The sequence below is a fragment of the Hibiscus syriacus genome, unplaced genomic scaffold, assembly GCF_006381635.1.
Source record: "Hibiscus syriacus cultivar Baekdansim isolate YM2019G1 unplaced genomic scaffold, ASM638163v2 tig00112159_pilon, whole genome shotgun sequence".
Classification (NCBI taxonomy): Eukaryota; Viridiplantae; Streptophyta; class Magnoliopsida; order Malvales; family Malvaceae; genus Hibiscus; species Hibiscus syriacus.
This window is the reverse complement of record NW_024063263.1, coordinates 1,295,377-1,320,169: the sequence shown is the minus strand read 5'-3', so window position 1 is coordinate 1,320,169 and position 24,793 is coordinate 1,295,377. Positions and strand designations below refer to the sequence as shown.

Genomic DNA, 24,793 nt, shown 5'->3' with positions numbered 1-24,793 from the left:
TCATATTCCCTGGTAATCTTTTATTCTCACTGATAATTTTACATTCCGTGAACCAAACGCACCCTAAAGTGTTATACTAAAGAATCACTCTGATATTCATGAATCAAATAGTTAAAAAAATCATTTTGTTATCACTTGTCACAAGATCATTTTATTTTCCCAAGAAATATATATAATAGGGTTGTAATACTATTATTTTTGTGACATTAATAAAAAATAAATTTATTAGTGATATTATATCAATTTTTCTTAAATTATCTAAAATCAAAATTAAAAAATGAATGTCAATCAAAATTAAAATACGTTCCCTATTAATATATTATAAATTTAGTTGACAAAAATATGGTTAATAATAATTAATTAATATAGTATATTTATTATTTTCAGAGGGGCAAAACAGTCATTTCAACATAGTTTATGTAAGTTTACTAGAGTCGGCTAATATAAAAACATCAAGCTAGCGAATGAACATAAAATGAAAATGAAAAAAAAAAACACAAATAAAATAAAAAATTATATGTGCCTTTGGAACTATGTAACTTCAAATCAGAAAGCAACCTTTTGATTTCATGTTTCACAATTCAAATTCGATTATGATTTGATTTCTCATCTGTTCCTTCACTTTTCCCATACCAGAATCTCTATTTGTCTTTCTCTAGAATCCTTTTTCTCTCTCAGATTCTTGCTTTTTTCTCTCTCTTTTTTGCTGATTCAATTTCAAGTTAAAACAGCTCCCCTTCAATCTGATATTCCCATATTTGAATTCTGATTTAGCTTTGATAATCTTTGATAGCTCCTTTCCCTTTGTGTGTTATTTTTTTAAAAATTTTTGTGTTGTTTCTTTTATGGCGGGAACGGTTCAGCTGATGGGAAGTAACCGATTCTCTTATCTCTGACATTTGCTTCAAGTCTGGGGTTTTTTTATGGAGCACACTTGACAACGGGAATCCTGTGCCTGACACCTTGGGTTCGGGTTTGAAGCATAACCCTGGTATTTCGATGGACTGGACATTAGAAGAGCAAGTTATACTTGAAGACGGGTTAAAAACGTGAGTCGTCTTTTTGTCTCTTTTTTCTCTTTTAGTTGAGTAGAATTTTTGGGTTTTGGTGGAATTATCTTTTGTAATTCTTTGAAGTCTTTAATGTAGATTTTGAATTTTTAAATGCTAGAAATGTGAATTTTGTTGTTGGTTTCTTGTTTGAGTTGTGGGTTCTTAGAACTGATAGCAAATGATAAATAAGTCAATAGTATGTAAATATAAATGTTCCATTCAATGGTTTGAGATGTTTTATCTATTCCCAACTTGTTTATCATAGTTGCAATCTGAGTGTATTCTAATGGCTGTAAGCTAAGTTACTCGAACTTAACTCGAGTGTAAGTGTTTGTTTCTGACATGGTTATGGTTAGACTTTTTTATATGGTTTTTCATGTATTCTGAGGATCCTTGGAGATCCTATGCCATATCTATGTGTTGGACGCAGGTATCAGACATGAGGATTTAAAAAAAAAATGAAAAGCCCGACCAACATAGGTCGTAAACGAGGTGTTTTAAATGCTGTTTAGAAATCTTATGTTTGTCATTGTAGCTTTTTCCGGTGTCAAGATACTGAAGGTAAAATGAAATATTGTGCTTGGAAGCGGGTAGCACTGACCTCATAGACATTATATTTCTATTAGGAGACATTCGAATCATCTCTATTCCCTAACATTTGGGTTAACTTTTGGCTTCAGTTATACTGAAACTTATTGAATCACCTGTCTTTGAAAGTTGCAAAGGGTGGTTCCATAATTGAAAGTACAACATTTTTGTGTATGTTTTGTATCTTTCTTAGTGTTTGGACATCTATTAAGTGACTAACATATCTAAAGCATCTTACTAACTCTAACTATTGTTCTTGTATTTGGTAATCATGGTATTCAAACTTTATCTGATCTGCTCATAAGAATGCGGTTCTCTTAAACTTCCATTGTTTTCTGCACTTCTTTTCTTGATAGGACTAAATTTAGTTACATTTAGTAAGGCCAATAACTTCACTAAACTAATTTAGACTTTTTTATATAAATATTATAAAAATCAAATTTTCTCTTGTGATTTGCCATCCTTGTCAATTTTCATTCATTTTGCCTATCATGTCTCCTTTTTTTCGCTTGCTTCTTCCATTTTGCGTTCTTTTCCTATATCGTATTCCCAGTCCATGCTTTTTCAATACCCATTGCCTTCTTCACAACACCCTTCCCAGTTCCCACAACCCACCTTGTTTTCCTTCGTGGGATCTCCCATCTTTACCTGTTAGCAATGGGGAAGAAGGAAAAGAAAATAAGAATTTTGATCTTCTATATCTTACTGGAGCTTACCATTGGTAACCTGGAGACAGGCTAAAGTTTTTGATATTGGATCTTAAAGTTTCAAGAGTGGAATTTACTAGTTCTGCTCATGTTTGAACCATTCATTATTTCTTTGTATATTTTTTGTGTTTGCTCGATATGGTTTCGTTTTTAGTCTTTTTTGTGGATAAAACCTTTATTTGGGCTAAGCTTCCCCCTGATTAGTAGATACTGTGTGGTTTGGCGCAATATAATATGTTATTTCTTTTGTATCAAAAGAAGTAAAGGAAACATCAGGTGACTTATCTTGGTAAGTAATCTAAAAGTTTGGCGCACTACATGTAATGGATGATACTCATGTTCTAATTGGTATCATTCATTGTCTTATTTCTAGTTTTCCTCCAATATCGTGCTTAATTCAGAGGTAACTGAGAGTTACGTCCCTATCTGGTAGGCTTGTGAGTTAGAAGATTAGGTATCATATCCGAATGAATTATGACATGCTAGTATGTACCTCTCTATGGAAAGAAAATGAATGATTTCTGTAAACACTAATTTTTTTCTTATTATTATTATTATTATTATTATATATTATTATTATTAAATAAATATATATATATATATATATATACAAAGGCCCAAGATCGGGGCCTGATTACAACTCTGGCCCAACTCCCAGAAGCCCTAGGGTTTCACAACCCTAGGTTTATATCCCGGCCGCCACCTCCAAGCTTCAAGAACATCCACGCGGCGCTACCACTGCCTCCAGCTGCCTTGCCGACGCTTCAGTTCCAGATGGTCCAACCAGTTGCTGCCGACGCTGCTGTTTCCACGACGCCGGCCTCGTCGAGCTTTCCAGAAGCCAGCTGCCCCCCACACGTCGATACCCAAGGGTGAGTCACCACACAGTTCGGTGACTCACCGAAATCCACTCTTGAGACCGGTCCGAGACAAGCTCCGACGAGGCTATAAAACAACCATCACCTGCAAGAAAAAAAAAAGGGAGGAGGAAGAATCGGAGATAACCAAAACAGAGAGGCAACCAACACACAAACAAAAACCACGGCAAGAACAGTGAACCAAACAGAGAGCAGAATACGAGAACAAATCAACAGAAAGAAGAGGAAAAGGAGCATCTTACCATCATAAAAGCCTCCAAACCGTTTGGAACCACCGGAATCGTTGTAAAACCGAAGGTAAAACCTTCGATTTATTTTAGATCTAGAACGATCTAAAGCGTTTTAGGACAAGTGAATGCCATATTCGGCCTTAGGAAGTCGAGATCTACACTCTAGGGTAATTTAAGAATTCCGGCCACCAGCGGTGGTGATCGACGCCGTTGGTGGTGGCCGGCCGGCGACAGAAAATTAGAGAGAGACGAGAGAGTTTCTCTTCTCTCTCAGTTAGAGAGAGAAGAGGAAGGATGAAAGTGGAAGCTGGCCCTTAAGGGCCGGCCTTGAGGGGTTTTTAAACCCTTCCCCAAACGACACCGTTTTGGGGAAGGGGTATATCGGTAATTCTCATGTGGGTAAACTATACCCGCTGCTACCATAGTTTTGTAACTTTTCATTTTGGTCACTGGAATCAAATCTTGAACCTTTTAATTTGATCTCGAAATTTTAATTTTATTTATTTTAGTCCTTTATATTAAAATAATATATTTAGGATAAATAACAGATTTAATCCCTTAATTTTAATAAATAATATTTTAATCCTTAGTTTATATTTTTAATTTATTTTATTTTAATATCCGAATTTTAAATAATTTTATTTTTGTCATTAAATAAATAAAATAAAGAAATAGCATATTTAATCCTTACAATTTTGATTAATTATGAATTAGATTTTTGATTTTATTTTTACTGTAATTTAGTCAGTTATTTTATATGTTTTCATTTATTTTATTGTTTTTAAATATATTGTTTTAGTAATATTTTTCTTTTATTATATTGTTAAATATTTTTTCATAAATATATATATAATAAATAGTAATTTTAAATATTTATTTTTAATATCGAAGAAAAGGACAGTCTTAATACAACTGGATGTCCTATTCTGATATTTAAAATTAAAAAAAAACAATATTATTTAAATTAATATTTATCAATATCAAAGAAAAGAGCTGTCTTAAGGCATCTAGAAGTTCTTTTCTGATATTTTTAAATAAATAAATATTTTTATATAATTTTGAAATAATAGGATTATAAATTAAATATATATTTGAATTTTTAAATTTTAATAATAAGAGAATTTATAATTAAAAAGTACCAATTTTGGGCGTTGTAGGGGTGCAAATCCTTCCCTAAACGTAACCGACCACGAATCCCTTTTTATTAATAAAAAAGAATGAATTTTTGGTTAAACGCAGATCAGTTTATCTTTTAACTGATGTTTTCTTAAAAACACTTTTAAAAGATGATTTTTAGGTATTCGACCTACCTAACCCAAAAGGTCGATGGCGACTCCAAATTATTTATAAAAAAAAACCATTTATTCACATCAATTTTCCCGCCAAAAATAAAATTTTCGTGCCCGGACGAAAACCGGTTACGACAGCTTGGCGACTCCGCTGGGGATTCAGTTGTCAAACTTTTAAAATCAATTATAAATTGTCTCTACTAATTAGAAATTAAAAAAAAAATCATTTATTTAATTTTTTCTTTTATTTCAATTTTTTTATTATTTATTATTTCATAATTTTTATATTATTATTTATTTTCAAGTATTAAATTTCATTATTTATTTGTTGTATAGATTTGAATATTTCTCCTCACACACAACACTTGCATTGCATAACATAAAGCTCTATAATTGAGTTTGTCCTTTTTAAGTGGGAGTGAAAGCGACGTCTTCGTGAGAATTTATTCTCCGTGTCAGACCTAGCAAGTAACTTTCAGGGTTCATATGCTCTATGTCTTCGTGAGAATTTATTCTCCGTGTCAGGCATAGAGAAATGTGTCCTCTCGACTTGAACTCGATCCGCTTAAGTCTGTGATGGACTAGGATTGAGGGTTGGCAGTCCAAGGGGACATCAACAAGGACAATTCGAGTACCTTTACTCCTAGAACTGAAATTCTGCATATAATAAACCCTAGAAATTCACCTAATCTAAGACAGTACTGAACATCTGTTCATAGGTGTACACAAAGGAGAAATAAGCTCTTTTAATTTTTAATTTATATTATTATTTTTTTCTCCCTGAATAAATGCATGCGAACTAGAAATCATGCGGTTAGGTTAATTTTTCCAAACAAAGCATGGAACTAGAAAGCATGAGGTTAGGATTTATTATATGCCATGATAAATAAATTTTTTCTTTCAATTAGTTGGTATTAACCATTTCATTTTTTCTTATTTTCCCATGTATGTTATTTTTGCTCTAATTTGTTTAAATTATTTTCTGTTGTTTGCATTGCATGATCATGACCAAAAGGTGTTAACTGAAAAGACTGTTCATCAAATTAGAAAGAAATCATAAATGGACAAAAAGTTCTATTATCAAACAAAATCTGATGCGGCCAAGAAAAAACATCCTGAGGGAACTCTGAAGATAGAGAAAAGCTATGCACCCAAAGATTGTATGCCCATTGAAGAGCAAAAGGAGATACGAGAAATAAGAGAGCAGGTGTCCAAAATGATGGATAGAATATCTGTTTTGGCCAAAAGAGAAGAGATTCCTGCACAGAAAGAGAGAAAGCTTAATAAAGATAATCCTGCAATCTCAAATATGAAAGGGACTTCTGATCCTAATCAATTGGAGAAGTTACAGACAATCATTATTCGTATTCACAAATTGTCTGGAGATACCAAAGAAATGGTGACGACCGTACAAGCTCCCAGAAAAGAGAAGAAATCATGTAATCAGAAATTATCAAAGTTTGGTCTGCTCCCGATGTCTAAAACTCAGGTTTAATCCAAGATAAAAGGTGGTTCTCATCTTGATACTATCCCCATATCATATAAAGAGTTGTATGAAAAGCTACTTGAAGCACGAGAAGTGGATCCATATTATATAAAACCGTTCCAACCTCCGTATCCAAATTGGTATGACATCAACGTTCATTGTGAATATCATGCTAGAGCTCAAGGACATACCATCGAGAATTGTCTTGCCTTCAAACGCCGAGTCCAAAGTCTTTTGGATCATGGAACCTTACAATTTATGGTAAATGATCGACCTAGTTTGGTAACCGAGGGTCCTGATAGATTAATACCAAAAGTCTTCAAATGTAAGAATATTAGGAGGGGCGCTCAGAGAGAAGAAGATTTGCTGAGATTTGAAGCTCAAATACATCATTTGAAGATTGAAAACGATAAATTGAACACCAAAATGGAAACCATACATGAAGATTTCCAGAAGGTCAGTCAAGCCTTTCAAAATGCTGGTATATGAAATACCCCAGAAGAATGGATATCAGGGGTTACCAAATTGAAAAAGAGTTGCAACATACATGAAGATCTTCTCCAAAAACTTTTCAACTCCAAGAATTAACATAGGAGATGAAAGAACCCCAGAATGTCATGAAAGAAGCTGCAGTCCAGACAAGCAATATGGCCCATAAGCTGATAATCTAACTTGGCTTTAGAGAAGAAAATGGGAAAGTTATTCCCTATATGTAAAGTTTTGTTGAAGTTAGGATTAAAAGTTGTCCCCTACATGTAAAAGTTTTGTTTGATATACTGAAGCTTTTGTGTTCAATGAAATCTGTTCTAAGATGATCACTCTTAAGTAACACCTTTTCATACATACATTTACAGTTTGTATCTGTGCATTTTCATTTTGTATTTTTTATTTTTTTTATATCTTTGAATTGCACATTTTACATTCTTATTTTTCCATTATGTATTTTTCACATTTTTATTAAGTATGCCATGTACTTTAATTAAAAAACATATAATAATTCATGAAGGTTTCTGTAACAGTAAAAACCAAGATCATTCATTTATTTTACTGTACCATCATCATGAAAACAATGGAGCAATCTTATGAGGGACTACGAGACCATTGGCCAGAACCATTGACAGGGTTACCTCGGGATACAAGGAAAGAAGTTTCAGATTCAGTACCAGATGGATCAGATCAAATTATCCAGGGAATGGAATCTGATAAAGAAGATACAACTGTTATAGAGAAATCGTGCTATCAGATTGAAGAGTCGAGAAAGATAACATACCCTGGGGCATCCCACTCAAACTCAAAGAATAACCTCATTAATTATTCACAATATGAGGAGAAAGTCAAGAGCACAGAGAAAGCAATCAGAAACATGAAAGATGTTAGTGCCTACCACAAAGAATTAGAAGCAAGAGAGCTCAGCTTGATTCCAGATTTGATTATTCCCCATGAATTCAAAATGCCTGATTTTGAGAAATATGATGGCACCAGTTGTCCCTTAATCCATTTGAGAATGTTTTGCAGAAAAATGGAAGGATATTTGAGTTCTAATGATTTATTAATTCACTCTTTCCATGATAGTCTTGTTGGCCCAACAGTAGTATGGTACAATCAGTTGACCCAAGAACAGATCAAGAGATGGGTAGATCTAGCTGATGCATTTTTGAGACAATATTGATATGTTAAAGGCTTAGCTCCAACACGTATGGATCTTCGAAGAATAAAGAAGAAACCCAATGAAAGATTTCAAGAATATGCCCTAAGATGGAGAGGAGTGGCAGCACAAGTTCAACCTCCCATGTTAGAAGAAGAGATATCACGTATGTTTCGTGATTCCCTTCCAGCGCCTTTCTTCGAGTTAATGCAGGCAAATCCGACAACTGAATTCGAGATTCTTGTGACAACTGGAAATTTAATTGAGAATGTAATCAATGAAGAAAACCCAAAAGTCATATCCAAGAGCCCAACTGATCAGAAAACAAAAGCTGATGATGTAAATGTATGTCGCATCCAAAACCCCGCAACTGCAAAAGAAAAGAAAGTAATTGTTCGGATCGACCAAAGAAAGTCATGCGATCAAGAAAAACTTTGGAAGTGTTCCAAACTTCCATTTCAGTTTTGTATCCTCATTTGGTTAAAGGTCAATACATCACACCAAGACCAACTAAAATGACATTAAACCCTTTTGCTCATAGCTATGATCAAAATAGTGTTTGTAATTTCCATTTGGGGGTAAAAGGGCATTCTACAAGCAATTGTAGGCCACTGTTGAAAGAAATAGAGATACTTGTTGACAAAAGAGTCCTAACACAAGAAATGATCAAGAAATGGGGGGCAAATGAAGAAAAGAACCCTGATCCTATTACATACCTATAGGATGAGGCATAATAAAATAAATAAGTGGAAGTGTTATCTACCACTGTAGTACTTTCTATTTTCAGCATCTGTTTGAGCTTGTTTTGTTCCTTTCTCCGCTTTTGTGCAATAAATAAATATGTATTGCTTTTTGATTATGAGCAAGGAATCAAATTTAATCTTGAAATTATTGAGTATCAAGTAGATTAAATATTCTTTTAATTTTTCAAGAGTTATAGATCTATTGGCAAGTGGTAAAATTATATCTTCAATATCCCATCCAATGCCAATTACCAAAACCAAATCCTGACACTACATTTATCTGAGATTCTGAAGAAATGTCTCCACTTGTTTTTGAGACATCAACTCTAGATGTTTATCTTATCGGATAGAGTTGATTGATGATATTACCTTCCACCATATACATGATTTCAAAAGTCACACATTTGTCTTTTCGAACACCAACCATCATAAACCAAAAGACCTCAAAATAACCAACTTTCAACTATTCGTAAATTTTACTGCAAGAAGAGACGAGATGAGGCATCAGGGACCAATTCATGATGATAATTTCGCATACTCAAAGAAGAAGGGAAAGTGATTGATTGAAATAAATATATCATGCATTAATTATTTTCATGTAAATAAAGTTAATCTTGAATATTCATCCCCCTGGATACCTCTTTTACAAAGGTTTCTGTGTATGAGATGATGAACGGCATTGTTTCATTTATCCTTTAATATATATATATATATAGATCCTTTGTTATCCCCATTTGAGCCTGAATAATGTTTCTTCTAATTCAACCCTAACCAAGGATCACCCTCTACATTGGGGGGCAAGGTAAAAGATATTGGCTCACAAGAATAAAGATTGTCAATACATTTTTTTACGAAGACAAGTTTCCATGAAGTCAAGAAAGTTTTGAACTACAAAGTATGTCAAATACAGAGTGCTTGAAGATCAATCCAATCAAGAATAATGGAAAACCTCCAAAATGCAAAAGAAAGGAGGTGATCAAAGCAGTGATAATTCAGCTCAGCAAAAAGAAAAAGAGGAAAAAAGAAAAAAAAAAAAGGAAAGAAATAGAAAAAAAATTAAATCAGATGGGTGAATTATGAGCCTCAAGTTACAAGGTTGATCAAGTACAAATAAGAAGAGCAAGAAATGCTTAAGATATGAGAAAATGGAAATGAATCCAAAATTTGGCAGTCTAGAGGGATCCAGATGATGGAAAAATCCCCAACAAAGCAGATCCAAGTTAAGCAAGGCAAGATTGATGGCATCAGAATGAATTGATCCTTGGTTTGATTACCCTTAAACACTTATTTGGGCCTTTTATCCCTTTCTTTCGTAACCATAAGCCATGGCCTAAGTTACGTACCTGAAAAGTCCATTCTAATCATATATAGATTCTAAGTAAAAGATGATATCTTTAGAAGTCATTCCGCCTTCCAAGATTGATTTTTATTTGCAAAAATTGTTTTTTTAAAATCTTTAATGCATGTTATGAAAAATGATAAAGGGGGGGTTCAAGATGTAAATTTTTAAATAACATCTTGAAACCAAAGGTGGATTCAAGTTGAAAACCTGAAAAGGCGGCTCGAATATTGAATGGTGCAACAAACGACATAAGAGATGATCTTAAATGAAGCACCGCACATCCCAAAAGACGTTCCTGAGATTCTGGAATCAAGAAGTATCTCTACAAGATGAGCATAACAACTATTTCTTCAAGTTAGTGGAAGCCCGAAGCGACATACTAAACCAACTTGAAAGAATCTACTTTACCAAAATCCACCCACACCTCAAATCAGTCAATAATTTTGACACTTGCCATAGGACTATGATTTTTGAATGATTTAAAAGTGTAGTTGATTTATTTGATATTTATTAAACTCATTGTTTATGATCTGATTCTATTGTGAACCTAAGAAGGGCAATACTTTGTAAAAGTCTTTCATTCTTCAATAAACAAGGAGGAAAAAACATTTTCAAACAGGACAGTCTCAAATGAGGAAGGTCCTTGAAGCAATTGTTGCTTATTCTACCTCTGTAGTAGAAAAAGAATAGAATAATGAAGCACTTCACATTTTTGAAAGCAAGTGGTCTGAGAAGTCAGAAAGACTGGAGAATTAAACTTGTGACACTCCCCTATGACATTATTAGCAGCTCATCAAGAAAGATTATCGTTTATCTCATGCTGAGGGTAATAAGCATCACCAGACATATTATTTTCCCCAACCATCAATTCATGTTCTCTAGAAGATTACATCATAAAGCCATGAACAAGTCACTACCTGCACTCTGGTGTTGGCTCAAGTCTTGATACATCATTGCTACTTTTTCTATGACGATCATTTTCTTTGTCAAGATGATATCCATTATGTCCTTCAGAAGATTGCTGAATTTGAATTTGAGGACTTAGGGCACAGAACAAGACATTGGAACAGAATCTACCCTTATAGGCCTTTTATATAAGTAAGGTTGTTACGCTGGATGCCACCGACAACAAGGTCGAATTCGACAAATCTACTCATAAATTGCTCCAACCGATCATCATTCAGTTCTTGCACATCTGTTTTCAAAAGTATGCCAAGACAATAAAAGGCAACTTCTGTATCATTGATCCCAAGGAAAAAAGACAGGACATGGATACCACCGGGGAACATGTCTCTAGCAGATCCTCCTCTTGTTATGGTTTTAGGGAAACCTAGAAGCATTTCCACCTCATCAGGTTCAAGTGGAACCATTTTATTCCTTCTAATCCATACCAGATTCCATTTTCAAGCACTCATCAAGAACATACTTCTGGACACTCGAAGGTGTTTCATTGTCATAAGTTTCAAGAGCCTTACAGATCCTTTCTGTCAATTTGGCACTTCCTGTACATGTTTATAAACAATTCAACTTTGTTCTTGGATCCCATGAAAGCCATCATTTCTTTGTCAATGGAAAAGCATCAGCACATGGAGGAAGCAGAATAAGAGAAAATATGTTCTTAATTGGCAGAATTATGAATATAGCCCTTTTCAGTGTAGTAGCATGGAAATGCTTCGAATCTACAAATTCTGGCTCTACATCAAATAAGCATTATGATATCCTAGTCCAAACATGAATTTAGAAGATGAATGTGTTAATAGCATCTTCTGGAAGTGTTCTTTGAGTTATCTGTTGTTCTTAATTGGCAGAATTATGAATATAGCCCTGTGTAGTAGCATGGAAAGCTTCGAATCTACAAATTCTGGTCTACATCATAAGCATTATTATCCTAGTCCAAAACATGAATTTAGAAGATGAATGTGTTAATAGCATCTTCTGGAAGTGTTCTTTGAGTTATCTGATCTGGTTATACAGAACCAATTTGAATTTAGAAGATGAATGTGCTCATAGCATCTTCTGGAAGTGTTCTTTGAGTTATCTGATCTGGTTTGATAGGAACTACAGAACCAATCATTGGAATTAAAAGATGAGCTGCATGATCGTCTTCATTAAGAAGTTTCTTTTCAAGCTTCTTTTGCTTATTCTTTCCCACAAATAGCCAAGTTTCGCCTTTTTTGTAATTGGGATCATTGCATAATGGCTTCCTATCTTCTCCTAAAAGAAGTGTGTCAGCAGCCTTAGCCATTTGAGCAGCACATATAAAATCTGTCAACTCTATAAGTGATGAATCTGAACCACATCTCTCCATGGCTATTGAAGCTTCAGCCTCTGAGAATCACATTTTTGTCAAGAATAACAGTTTATTCTCCTCATCAGAATCAGAATTCATGATTTCCTCGATATCAGAAGAACTATCAATATATGTGAAATCATCCTGAAAGATCGCTTCATAATCAGATGAGTTGTTATCAGAATCAACATGTTGCATGGGTGCAGATTTTTGATGAGCTTGTACCATTGAATATGTAGTTTTGCCATTGCATCAGATTATTGTTTGCTTGGTTCTCTCCCACAGAAAAGTATATTTCAGAAATGACCTTCACTGAAAGATGCCACTGTGTCAACCTGGAATGAATGATTGAATACATCTTAAGTTATGACAATGAAGAGAATTTCAGTTACTTGATAACACTACTGTTTAGTGACACCAGAATGAGAGTATTCAAGATAAATAGATTTGGGCACGAATAAGCTACAAGTACCTACAATTCATTGTCAAATTGGACCTCGTGGGGATCATGACATTCCATTCAAACAGAGATTGAGAGTGAATCAGATAAATCTAGGGGGACATCTTGAGGGCCCATTTCAACCAAAAATAGAATATTGGGGCATTTTGAAGGCTCACAGCAATATGAATATTTGGGCATTCTTGGAGGCTCATCTCAACAAGAAGTAATGTTGAGCATACTTTTAACATCTGTATCAGTAAAATGTTGGGGAATGTTAAAGGTTCCTTCAGACAGATCCATGTGGGGTATTTTGAAGACTCAGATTAACAAGAAGCAAATATTGGGGCATGCTGAAACCCATTTCAATCAGAATTAGGACTGTTGATGCTTTTGAACAATCGTATCAGCAATTGTTGGGGCATGCTGAAGGCCCACATCATCATTGTCAAGATCATTGACTTGAAAAAATATTCCTATGAGACAGAAAGATATGAAGAATGAAAATGGTGCAACAGTGACAGTCGAACTGACTATACATAATTGCTTCGTTCATCAGGCAGTTACATTATGATCATGTTGTTGAACAAATGTTACTCAGCAAGTATGTTTTCAAAAACCTAATATTCTTAACCGTATGACAATGTGTTCTTTGATAAACTACATTACGGTTGCATGAATAAAGATGATCCTCAGGCAGACTACTCGATCCAGGGTTCAGTTCCTCAAGGTCTTAGCTTTGAATTTTGCATTCTCTGTATCAGTGATAATTGAAAATATTTCTTTGAGATTTCTGGCAGTTGTTTCAACCATTACTGTTGGGATTATGAAGCTGTTTTTCACATCAGTTTTGCTTAATTGATGACATTGAAGAGAGAAGCTCGACTTAATTATATTACCCTTCCTTTTATTACTGGGGTCATCATTACCAGCCAAGATAAACTGATTTCCATTTTGGGTTTTATCATGAGCGTCTCATCCCCAGCAGTAAGAATTTCATGAACCTCTTTCTGTACATGGATCCTACAGTTGATTTGTTTCTACTTCCTACAAAGATCATTATAGAAGAAAATGTGATCAGTATCACATTTGTCTTTGCCTGAGATGATATCAAGATCAGTTAGTGTCTCCTATTCAATTCAACACTAGCATATCTTAAGAAATTGACCAACTTTTTGGTCATACCAACATCACACTTGAATCCCCATGGAGTTTTGTTCTCAAATGGTCTTGTGACATTATACAAAAGTTTTAAACACTATGCAAAGAAGTTTCTTGACCGGCAATCCAAGCAGAAGCCACATGAGATGATGAATGTGTTGTCAAATGTTTTATGAACCAGTGTTGCAATCATATGGTTTCCATTTATTGACCCAAGATGAATTTTGTCTTCTTCAACTTCAAGATTAAAAGTGAGATATAATGAAGATTTCTTTCCACAGAAGGAGAGCTGAAAATTTTGACAACAAGAAACTAGTGGAGCCAACTAAGGTTGAACGACAAGTTGTTGTTAAGCATCTCGACATGATATGGTCCAAGTTGCCTTATTCGAGATCTGATTATATGTGGAGACATGAAAGGAATTGGAATAAATCTTCCTTGTGATATGTTTCAAGAGTCAAATTAGAACATGCTCTACTCTCCTAATTAATCCCTGCTGAGTCAGGCATATCTACATCTACACTCTTCAGAGATGACAAATTTTCTTTTTAAAGATGATAGATTCTCTTTTCAAAAATGAAAGCTTTATGGAATTTCTACACAAGTCCAAGCAAAGAAAATTGGTTTTATCCAAGACAAAATGGGACATCAAGGTCATAGTTCTGACTACAGCAAGAGTTCCACAAATGAAACATTTCTTCTGAGACCTTCATGAAGCAAAGAAGACAGTAAAGATACAAGTTGATCAGATGATTCTGCAGAAATGCAAGCTTGATAGCATAAGTTGCTACATTGATATCCAGAGGTAACCCTGGCAATAAATGATGAACTAGAGGAAGACCAAGTTCACCACTTTGAAGTCAAATGAAGATTGCATCAACATTCATGCATTCATAAGAATATCATTTACACAATAGACAATGCATTACATTGATACATCTGAGTGCATTCAAACATGAAGTTTTACAGATCTTCGGAAGAACGAAGAAGAAAAAAAATACCTTACAAGAAGAAGGTATTCAAAACCAAAAATACAGGAATCCCGCAAACATCTGAGAAGAGATGGACGCAATCCACAGAATGAGTATTATCTTGAGATTGGGGCATGTTACCCAATCAACATGTTATTTTGAAAATAATGAGAAAATGATTTCCATAGTTTCTCATTCAATCTTTTCTGAAAATGAAATTGTTGAATAGTAAGAAAACAATTTCCATAGTTTCTTACTTAGTAAACTATTTCACATCTGTAGTCCTTCAGTGCATGATGTTTCCAAAAAGCCTTCGGGAGCTTTTTGATGTTTTCAAATCCTTCGGGTCATCTGTAAGTCCTTCAGTGCATGATGTTTCCAAAAATCCTTCGGAAGCTTTTTGATGTTTTCAAAGCCTTCGGGTCATCTGTAAGTCCTTCAGTGCATGATGTTTCCAAAAAGCCTTCGGGAGCTTTTTGATGTTTTCAAAGCCTTCGGGTCATCTGTAAGTCCTTCAGTGCATGATGTTTCCAAAAAGCCTTCGGGAGCTTTTTGATGTTTTCAAAGCCTTCGGGTCATCTGTAAGTCCTTCAGTGCATGATGTTTCCAAAAAGCCTTCGGAAGCTTTTTGATGTTTTCAAATCCTTCGGGTTATCTGTAAGTCCTTCAGTGCATGATGTTTCCAAAAAGCCTTCGGGAGCTTTTTGATGTTTTCAAATCCTTCGAGTCATCTGTAAGTCCTTCAGTGCATGATGTTTCCAAAAAGCCTTCGGGAGCTTTTTGATGTTTTCAAATCCTTCGAGTCATCTGTAAGTCCTTCAGTGCATGATGTTTCCAAAAAGCCTTCGGGAGCTTTTTGATGTTTTTAAATCCTTCGGGTCATCTGTAAGTCCTTCAGTGCATGATGTTTCCAAAAAGCCTTCGGGAGCTTTTGATGTTTTCAAATCCTTCGGGTCATCTGTAAGTCCTTCAGTGCATGATGTTTCCAAAAAGCCTTCGGGAGCTTTTTGATGTTTTCAAAGCCTTCGGGTCATCTGTAAGTCCTTCAGTGCATGATGTTTCCAAAAAGCCTTCGGGAGCTTTTGATGTTTTCAAATCCTTCGGGTCATCTGTAAGTCCTTCAGTGCATGATGTTTCCAAAAAGCCTTCGGGAGCTTTTTGATGTTTTCAAATCCTTCGGGTCATCTGTAAGCCCTTCAGTGCATGATGTTTCCAAAAAGCCTTCAGGAGCTTTTTGATGTTTTCAAACCCTCAGGGTCATTCATAAGACCTCTGGGCAGAATGTTTTCAACATTTCCATATTACTCAAAATAAGTTAAAATGAAAAAAATTATTGTCTTTTTTGTCTTTGCTCTATTCTTGTTAATACAAAAATGAGCAAAGAAGAACAGCTGTAAACACTAATTTTTTTCTTATTATTATTATTATATATTATATTATTAATAAATATATATATATACAAAGGCCCAAGATCGGGGCCTGATTACAACTCTGGCCCAACTCCCAGAAGCCCTAGGGTTTCACAACCCTAGGTTTATATCCCGGCCGCCACCTCCAAGCTTCAAGAACATCCACGCGGAGCCACCACTGCCTCCAGCTGCCTTGCCGACGCTTCAGTTCCAGATGGTCCAACCAGTTGCTGCCGACGCTGCTGCTTCCATGACGCCGGCCTCGTCGAGCTTTCCAGAAGCAGCTGCCCCCACACGTCGATACCAAGGGTGAGTCACCACACAGTTCGGTGACTCACCGAAATCCACTCTTGAGACCGGTCCGAGACAAGCTCCGACGAGGCTATAAAACAACCATCACCTGCAAGAAAAAAAAAGGGAGGAGGAAGAATCGGAGATAACCAAAACAGAGAGGCAACCAACACACAAACAAAAACCACGGCAAGAACAGTGAACCAAACAGAGAGCAGAATACGAGAACAAATCAACAGAAAGAAGAGGAAAAGGAGCATCTTACCATCATAAAAGCCTCCAAACCGTTTGGAACCACCGGAATCGTTGTAAAACCGAAGGTAAAACCTTCGATTTATTTTAGATCTAGAACGATCTAAAGCGTTTTAGGACAAGTGAATGCCATATTCGGCCTTAGGAAGTCGAGATCTACACTCTAGGGTAATTTAAGAATTCCGGCCACCAGCGGTGGTGATCGACGCCGTTGGTGGTGGCCGGCCGGCGACAGAAAATTAGAGAGAGACGAGAGAGTTTCTCTTCTCTCTCAGTTAGAGAGAGAAGAGGAAGGATGAAAGTGAGAAGCTGGCCCTTAAGGGCCGGCCTTGAGGGGTTTTTAAACCCTTCCCCAAACGACGCCGTTTTGGGGAAGGGGTATATCGGTAATTTCTCATGTGGGTAAACTATACCCGCTGCTACCATAGTTTTGTAACTTTTCATTTTGGTCACTGGAATCAAATCTTGAACCTTTTAATTTGATCTCGAAATTTTAATTTTATTTATTTTAGTCCTTTATATTAAAATAATATATTTAGGATAAATAACAGATTTAATCCCTTAATTTTAATAAATAATATTTTAATCCTTAGTTTATATTTTTAATTTATTTTATTTTAATATCCGAATTTTAAATAATTTTATTTTTGTCATTAAATAAATAAAATAAAGAAATAGCATATTTAATCCTTACAATTTTGATTAATTATGAATTAGATTTTTGATTTTATTTTTACTGTAATTTAGTCAGTTATTTTATATGTTTTCATTTATTTTATTGTTTTTAAATATATTGTTTTAGTAATATTTTTCTTTTATTATATTGTTAAATATTTTTTCATAAATATATATATAATAAATAGTAATTTTTAAATATTTATTTTTAATATCGAAGAAAAGGACAGTCTTAATACAACTGGATGTCCTATTCTGATATTTTAAAATTAAAAAATAAACAATATTATTTAAATTAATATTTATCAATATCAAAGAAAAGAGCTGTCTTAAGGCACCTAGAAGTTCTTTTCTGATATTTTTAAATAAATAAATATTTTTATATAATTTTGAAATAATAGGATTATAAATTAAATATATTTTTGAATTTTTAAATTTTAATAATAAGAGACAATTTATAATTAAAAAGTACCAATTTTGGGCGTTGTAGGGGTGCAAATCCTTCCCTAAACGTAACCGACCACGAATCCCTTTTTATTAATAAAAAAAGAATGAATTTTTGGTTAAACGCAGATCAGTTTATCTTTTAACTGATGTTTTCTTAAAAACACTTTTAAAAGATGATTTTTAGGTATTCGACCTACCTAACCCAAAAGGCCGATGGCGACTCCAAATTATTTAAAAAAAAAACCATTTATTCACATCAATTTTCCCGCCAAAAATAAAATTTTCGTGCCCGGACGAAAACCGGTTACGACAATTTCCTTATTAAGGCTTCTTTTATTCAGTATTTTATCCCTCAGAAGACTAGATAAATGATATCATGATCTTTTGTTCTCTTCAAACTGGCATTTGAGGAAAAAGAACTCGAGCTTAGATCGATAAATCAGTTTATTGAGGGAAACTCGTTCCTTCCTCCAAGCCACAATAGTATGAGAAGTTTTCTTGACTGGTTTTCCTTAATCAAACATCTAACTATATGAGGAAAAAATTAGATTCATCTAAAACAAAAAAAAAATATAGAAATGTTTCTTAATAATTTGGTTGGCAATTAATGAGGTGAACAAACAAGAACAAGCAAGAAGAGCATTTCATAAATGTAAAGAAAGAAGAATAAAAGATACTTTTATAGATATACGTAAGGAGATAGAGGGCAATGATCTTGGACCTTGCATTATAGAAGGGTAGTGTCGGAATTGGTGGGCTATGGCTTCATGCTTTATTTAGTAATAAGAGAGAGATATTGCAAATATGCATCTAGAAGCTTAAACAATAACTAGAATTGGGTCCAAAGAGAAGCCTCCTACCCATTTTATAAGTAATAAATTCTAGATATTGTTGCTGCAAAGAACAGTTATTTCTCAAGTAACGCATAAGAATCGGTACCTCATCTTGAGTCATCTGCTGAAATTCTTAATTATCTGGAAAATGTCCATCCAGTTCATTACACTTGTTAGGAAATGATTTCAAAGAACTGATTGGACCCTTCTTATGCGTTACTTGTCAGGAAAATTTCCATCCAGTTCATTACAGTTAGGAAATTGAAATCAGATTCCTTATTTATATATGTGTAGTTTGTTGCACAAAAAACGTTTATTTTATGTAACGCATAAGGGGTAGCATGCATTGAGACTTCTGCTGGAGTTCATAAGAAGGGGAAGGGGATAGGGATTGTCCAAGCATTGAACCCGGTACTGGTATCAATTGATGACTTGATAACAAGTCTTTTGCCACTTTTCTTGTGGTCCAGTCAACATAAAACTCTTGTTGCGAGAAAGAACATTTACTGTTTTTAGTAAAGCATAAGAAGGGGTATCGCTTAAGAACAGTTATTTCTTAAGTAACGCATAAGAGGGGGCGTCATGCATCAAGGTATCTGCTGAAGTTCTTAATTAGGTAGTTGGCAATTGCCCATCCAGTTTGTTGCACTTGTTAGGCAATGACTGCAAAGAACAGATTCTCTCTTTCAACCGTTTCTTTTGGCCATTATAAAACGCTGATATTTGGTGTTGAGAAATGCATTCGGTACAATTATTCTTTGAGTCTCCAATTGTTTCTTCTAATCTGGTAAGTCATTAGGATTGGTATGATAGGATTTCTTTGAGTCAATTATTAGACAGAAATTGGTGAGTGATTTAATATGCATAGATGTCACTGATGTTTTTCATTTTACAATATGCATTCATTATAATCTAACCATTTTTTCCATGAGTTGATTATATTCCTTAACTTCAGTTAATTATAGAATCAAATAAACAATTTTACCAAGTTTTTCAAACAACCATGCTTAGAGGAGGTATTACCGGTGAGATTGGTATCTAAGTTTCCCAAGGGAGAAAAACAAATGGAGAGACAATAGTCCCTATCTTCTCTTCGCTCCCCTCCCTTTCATTTTTTTCATATTCCGTTGCTATTAACTAATACTGGATGATCATTTTTACTTATGTTATTCAACTTGTCTTGTATTCTGTTTCTTTTATGCCAATTAATTGAGTACTTTACTTTCATGGTTAACAAACTGAATTGTTTTTCTTCCTCCCCCCCCCCCCCCTTGAATTGAGTTCGTCAATTTAATTTTCACAGTGTTGCCTTGGTATTTCTTGCAGATTTGCATTAGATCTGAGCATAACTCATTACGCGAAGATAGCCATGAACTTGCAAAATAAGACAGTACGGGATGTGGCTTTGCGTTGCAGATGGATGAATGTAAGCTTTTTTCTCTTTTTAAGCCTATCAGTTATTTTGATGGTTTCATCTTAAATCTACTTTAGAAGATGAAACATTTATGATTGGTCCAGAGGATATTTGCTCTGCTTTTACATAGTAAAATGTTGTTTATGCATGTATCTGTGTATTATAAGAGCATGATTTGATTTATGCTTTACGCAGAAGAAGGAAACTAGCAAGAGAAGGAAGGAAGAGCACATTCATGACAGAAAAAGTAAAGACAAAAAGGTATGATTTACTGTTTTTTTCTCTTTATGTGTGCAAAGTTGCACTAATTTGTGTTCCGCTTGCTCCTAAGACCCTTCGTAGTTACTTCTTAGAATTCATAAAATTAGACATAAACTAAAAGTAAATTATCTCTTTGTGAAACTGACCTGCAGAAGTTCTCTGTTTATCCATCTAACTCCTCTTCCAACCATGCACATCTGAAGAGATGTGAATGAATGCTTTCATTCACAATCGAAAACCCTCTTATACATGTGAGGTAGTCAAAGGAAACTCCTTGAACTCGAGAGTTATTGAGCAATAGTTTATTTTTTCTTAGTATAGATGTTTGTTGGGGATTGAATTTCTTCCTTCTGCTAAGCAGCTATTTCTTTGGTACAATTTTGCTCGGTTACCTTAGGTTCGTACTTCATAGGTATCGCTTATCCTTGATAAACTTGTTTTGGGTTCATTATTATCCGCAGTCATTTACATCTCTTCAGATATGCCTCTTTAGTATAGTCATTTGTCTGATGATAAGTTCACCTTTTTGGCTGATATTTAGACTTAACCAGAAAGTCTTCTTTCATAGTTTCCAGTTCATGATATTATTTTGTTGATATGATGAGAAATAAGGCAATATTTTTATTTTAAGATCATATTTTGGGCCAATAGATACTTGACAATAATTTTTGTTTTTCTTTCAGGAAAGAGTAGTTGATCCTGCAGCAAAGACTACTCATTTTGCTGGTCAATCTAGTAATCCCCCATATCCAACCCCAATGATTCCTGTGGACTATAATGATGGCATTCCACTCGGAGGTCGGATTTTATCTTTGACAATTTTTAAGTCGCTCGTAATACATAAGTCTTTGTTGATTCTTACTAGCAAGTTTTATACTTTACCAAAATACACCTATCAGCATGCCATTTTAATTAAATTTATCAGTTGTTCACTTTTTCATCAAGATATATTTAGTATTATATTAAAAGAAGTTTTATATACATAGTCTTGAAGTAGGGCTCGAGTTTTATTGTTTCATATTTTGTTGCTCTAATAGTTGCACTGAAAATTTGGTACTTTCTCTGTATTTTTGTTTGGGATTGGGGTTTATTTGATCCCTGCCATGCACATAGTTATTGTGACCTCTTTTCTCTACTTGAAAAGAAAGTTGTGAGTTTTAAGGGTTTCAGGTGAAGCATATTTTCTTTCCTTCTTTTACCGAGCATTGCTTTCTCCGACATGACTTTGTTGATGTCCATGTTTTGTCTTGTCGCAACTTACTAAACTAAACAATTCCGGATAAAGAAAGAAAGTGAAAGAGAAGATTTTTGCCAAATGCAAGCAACATAAAAAGTTGCCTGCAATTATTTATCAAATGGTTTTTCTGTTCTTGATTATTGGTTTCGCAAACAACGGAGCATGGATTTAGTGTTTTGGTTGCCAAAGTTTTCTAAGCATGAAAAACCCTTTGTCTTCTATGCTGTTATTGTTGGAAAATTTTATCTAAAAGCTACATTAATGTCGTATGACAGCCATCGGCGGGGTGGCAGGAGAACTTCTGGAGCAGAATGCTCAAGCCTTGAACCAAGTATCTGAAAATCTTGCGTCTTTTAAGGTAAGTAGTCATGCTATGAGTAGATCAATTTTACTATGTTAATCTTACTCTTCGTTTTTCTTGAAGTATTTGTGTTTACACCAATGTCCGGTGTATATTCAGACACGACTACGAGGTTGGGACCTCCCAAAGATCTGTTAGATACATAGAAAAACTGAGAAAACTTGAACATACCATAGCTTCAATTGTCTGTGTATTATTATAAAAAAATATTCGAAGTCAGTATCTGCCATTACCAGGATGGTACTGTATTGAGTTGGCATATATTATGAGCATTGTTGCAATACGGAAAACGTAAAAGCGAATAGAGTTTCTGTCAGTTGGTCTGGATGAACCCAAATTTCTGTGTTGTTCAATCAGTCTCGGCGGGTCGCTAATGGAACTTGTCTCCTTTACCCTTTTCCAGATACAGGAAAATATCGGCCTTCTCTGCCAAACTCGGGACAACCTTCTCAAACTCATGAATGAGTAAGTTCCGGTTTTTGTTAAACAACCCTTTCTATAGTAACCGAACTCTTAATTCGTTTGTCATAAAAGAAGAATAGAGTTCTTTACAACTACCCTTGTTAATCATTGTTCTCGATTCGAGCATGGTATCAGTAGGGTTGTTCAATCAGTCTCGGCGGGTCGCTAATGGAACTTGTCTCCTTTACCCTTTTCCAGATACAGGAAATATCGGCCTTCTCTGCCAAACTCGGGACAACCTTCTCAAACTCATGAATGAGTAAGTTCCGGTTTTTGTTAAACACCCTTTCTATAGTAAACCGAACTCTTAATTCGTTTGTCATAAAAGAAGAATAGAGTTCTTTACAACTACCCTTGTTAATCATTGTTCTCGATTCGAGCATGGTATCAGTAGGGTCCTTACATGCTTCTATTGATTTCCATCTGCAGGATGAATGATGGCGTGCCGGATATAATGAAGCAGATGCCGCAACTTCTTGTGAAACTGAACCTTGATCTGGCCAACACCATCCTTCCTCCTCCGCCCCCTCCCATGTAGCCGTGATCCTCCTTCCATCCCGTCAAGCTCGTCTATTTAGTTCCCCCTTTAATACAGTGCGACGTGCGGCTCTGCTGAACTGGAAAATAACTGCCCGTCGACGGGATCGTCGCGTTTAAGAAATGAGAAATGTAGAAGGCTTAGTGTTATGTTTTTATTTTGCTTCTGAACCCTCAGTAGTTTGCTTCTTGGTTTCATGCAGTAGGTGACTTACCTAAGGGCTTGTATAGGGGTGGTTTGTGCATAAAGCAAGAGTTGAAATATAAATTTTAATTCTTTGCTTTAAATATAGTTTTTAAATCTTTCAATTAGCTTTGTTGGTTTATATATTCTAAAGCCAAAACCAAACTAATAGAAATTGGAATTGTTATTTTAAAAATAAAATTAAAAGATGTCGGAAGATATTTATTAAATATTTGTAAAAATGAAAATTTTTAAATCTAAAAAATTATTTACTAAAATCAAATGAAAATTAAACGATATGTATGATTTTGATTTTTTTTTTTTTTGAAAGTTTAGGTACTAAAGCAGATCAAAACTGATAGTTTAAATACTAGATGGTTGAGAGTTATATTTGAAGATACATTGTCGTGTACTTGCCCTAGATTAATCAAATGGTTCGAGTACTAAGAATATTAAGGGTGTGAGCGTTCAATGTTAAATGGTTGAAAAATTATATTTGTTTGATTTGCTTAATATTGGTTCCATCTGTGAAAGATTTAGTATCATTAGTTAAACATAGATGTTTAGTTCAGTTGGAGTGAGATGCAGGTGCTTAATGTGATAATTAAGATGTTCGTGTATTGCAAGTGCCCATTGATTCAAGATTCTGAATGTGATGATTAGATTTTTGTAGTGGAAAACTTAAGAAGTTGGGATCGATGATGTTTGTATGCCACCTGTGATTGGATATATTCATCTTTTTCTTAAAATTTTCATGTATTTACAGTCATATTTCCATGGATGTGATTGGATAAATAGAATACGCTGATACTTTCAGAAAATGAAGGCGTCACCCTTCTGCCTTATGGTTTTGATCTCTGATTTGCACGTTATGATGCACAACCTAAGCAAATCCATGAGATCAAAGACTTCCTTCTCACTGCCAGAAGGAAAGATGCGCGGTCGGTGAAGATCGAGAAGAGCAGAGATGTGGTAAAGTTCAAGGTCCGTTGCTCCAAGTACTTGCACACACTGTGTGTGTCCGATGCCGAGAAGGCTGACAAGTTGAAGCAGTCCCTTCCTCCAGGTAGATTTGTTACGCATGAATTAGAGTAGCCTCTTATTTTCTTTGTTTTGAATGGACCAGCATGTTGAATTGTAGATAAAACAAATTATTGTCTCTATTGCCCGCAACATTACAATAGATCCTTTCATTATTCCTTGTCGTGTTAGTAACATCTCAACGCTCTTGGCCTTACCTGTTCATCTCTCATTTGTTTCTTGATTGCAGCAGAAATGTGTCGTAGCTTCCATTGCTGTCGTGTATAGTTTCCACTGTAACGTTCTCAGACGAGTTTTTTGACCATTACAAATCATTGTTTTTCATGTTTGCATGTTTGAGTGTCCAAGACCTGTGAAAACAGGGCTGCGCCAAGTAGATCGTTCAGAAAGCTGGATTTTGATTGTTAGTTTATTGGATTTGGTGTCATTTTACACCCGAACTCAACAAGTATTTCTGTAGTGGATTTATATTTGGCGTTCAGTGGATGACAATGTGCACTTTCTGATGATTAATGAAATGATTATGCTTATGTTCAGTCTACAAGAATCTATGTACTTACTTTTGTTT

The 24,793-nt window shown here is 34.8% G+C and overlaps 1 protein-coding gene across 1 annotated transcript; it reads left to right on the top strand.

Moving 5' to 3' along the window:
* The first annotated feature begins 914 nt into the window (after window positions 1-914).
* Window positions 915-23,124, top strand: LOC120175149. The gene is made up of 7 exons (XM_039181845.1): window positions 915-1,049; window positions 20,055-20,154; window positions 20,338-20,403; window positions 21,087-21,201; window positions 21,916-21,998; window positions 22,405-22,466; window positions 22,893-23,124. The coding sequence occupies exons 1-7, from the start codon at window positions 1,000-1,002 to the stop codon at window positions 22,999-23,001; spliced, it is 585 nt and encodes a 194-aa protein (XP_039037776.1). The 5' UTR covers window positions 915-999; the 3' UTR covers window positions 23,002-23,124.
* The last annotated feature ends 1,669 nt before the right edge of the window (window positions 23,125-24,793 follow it).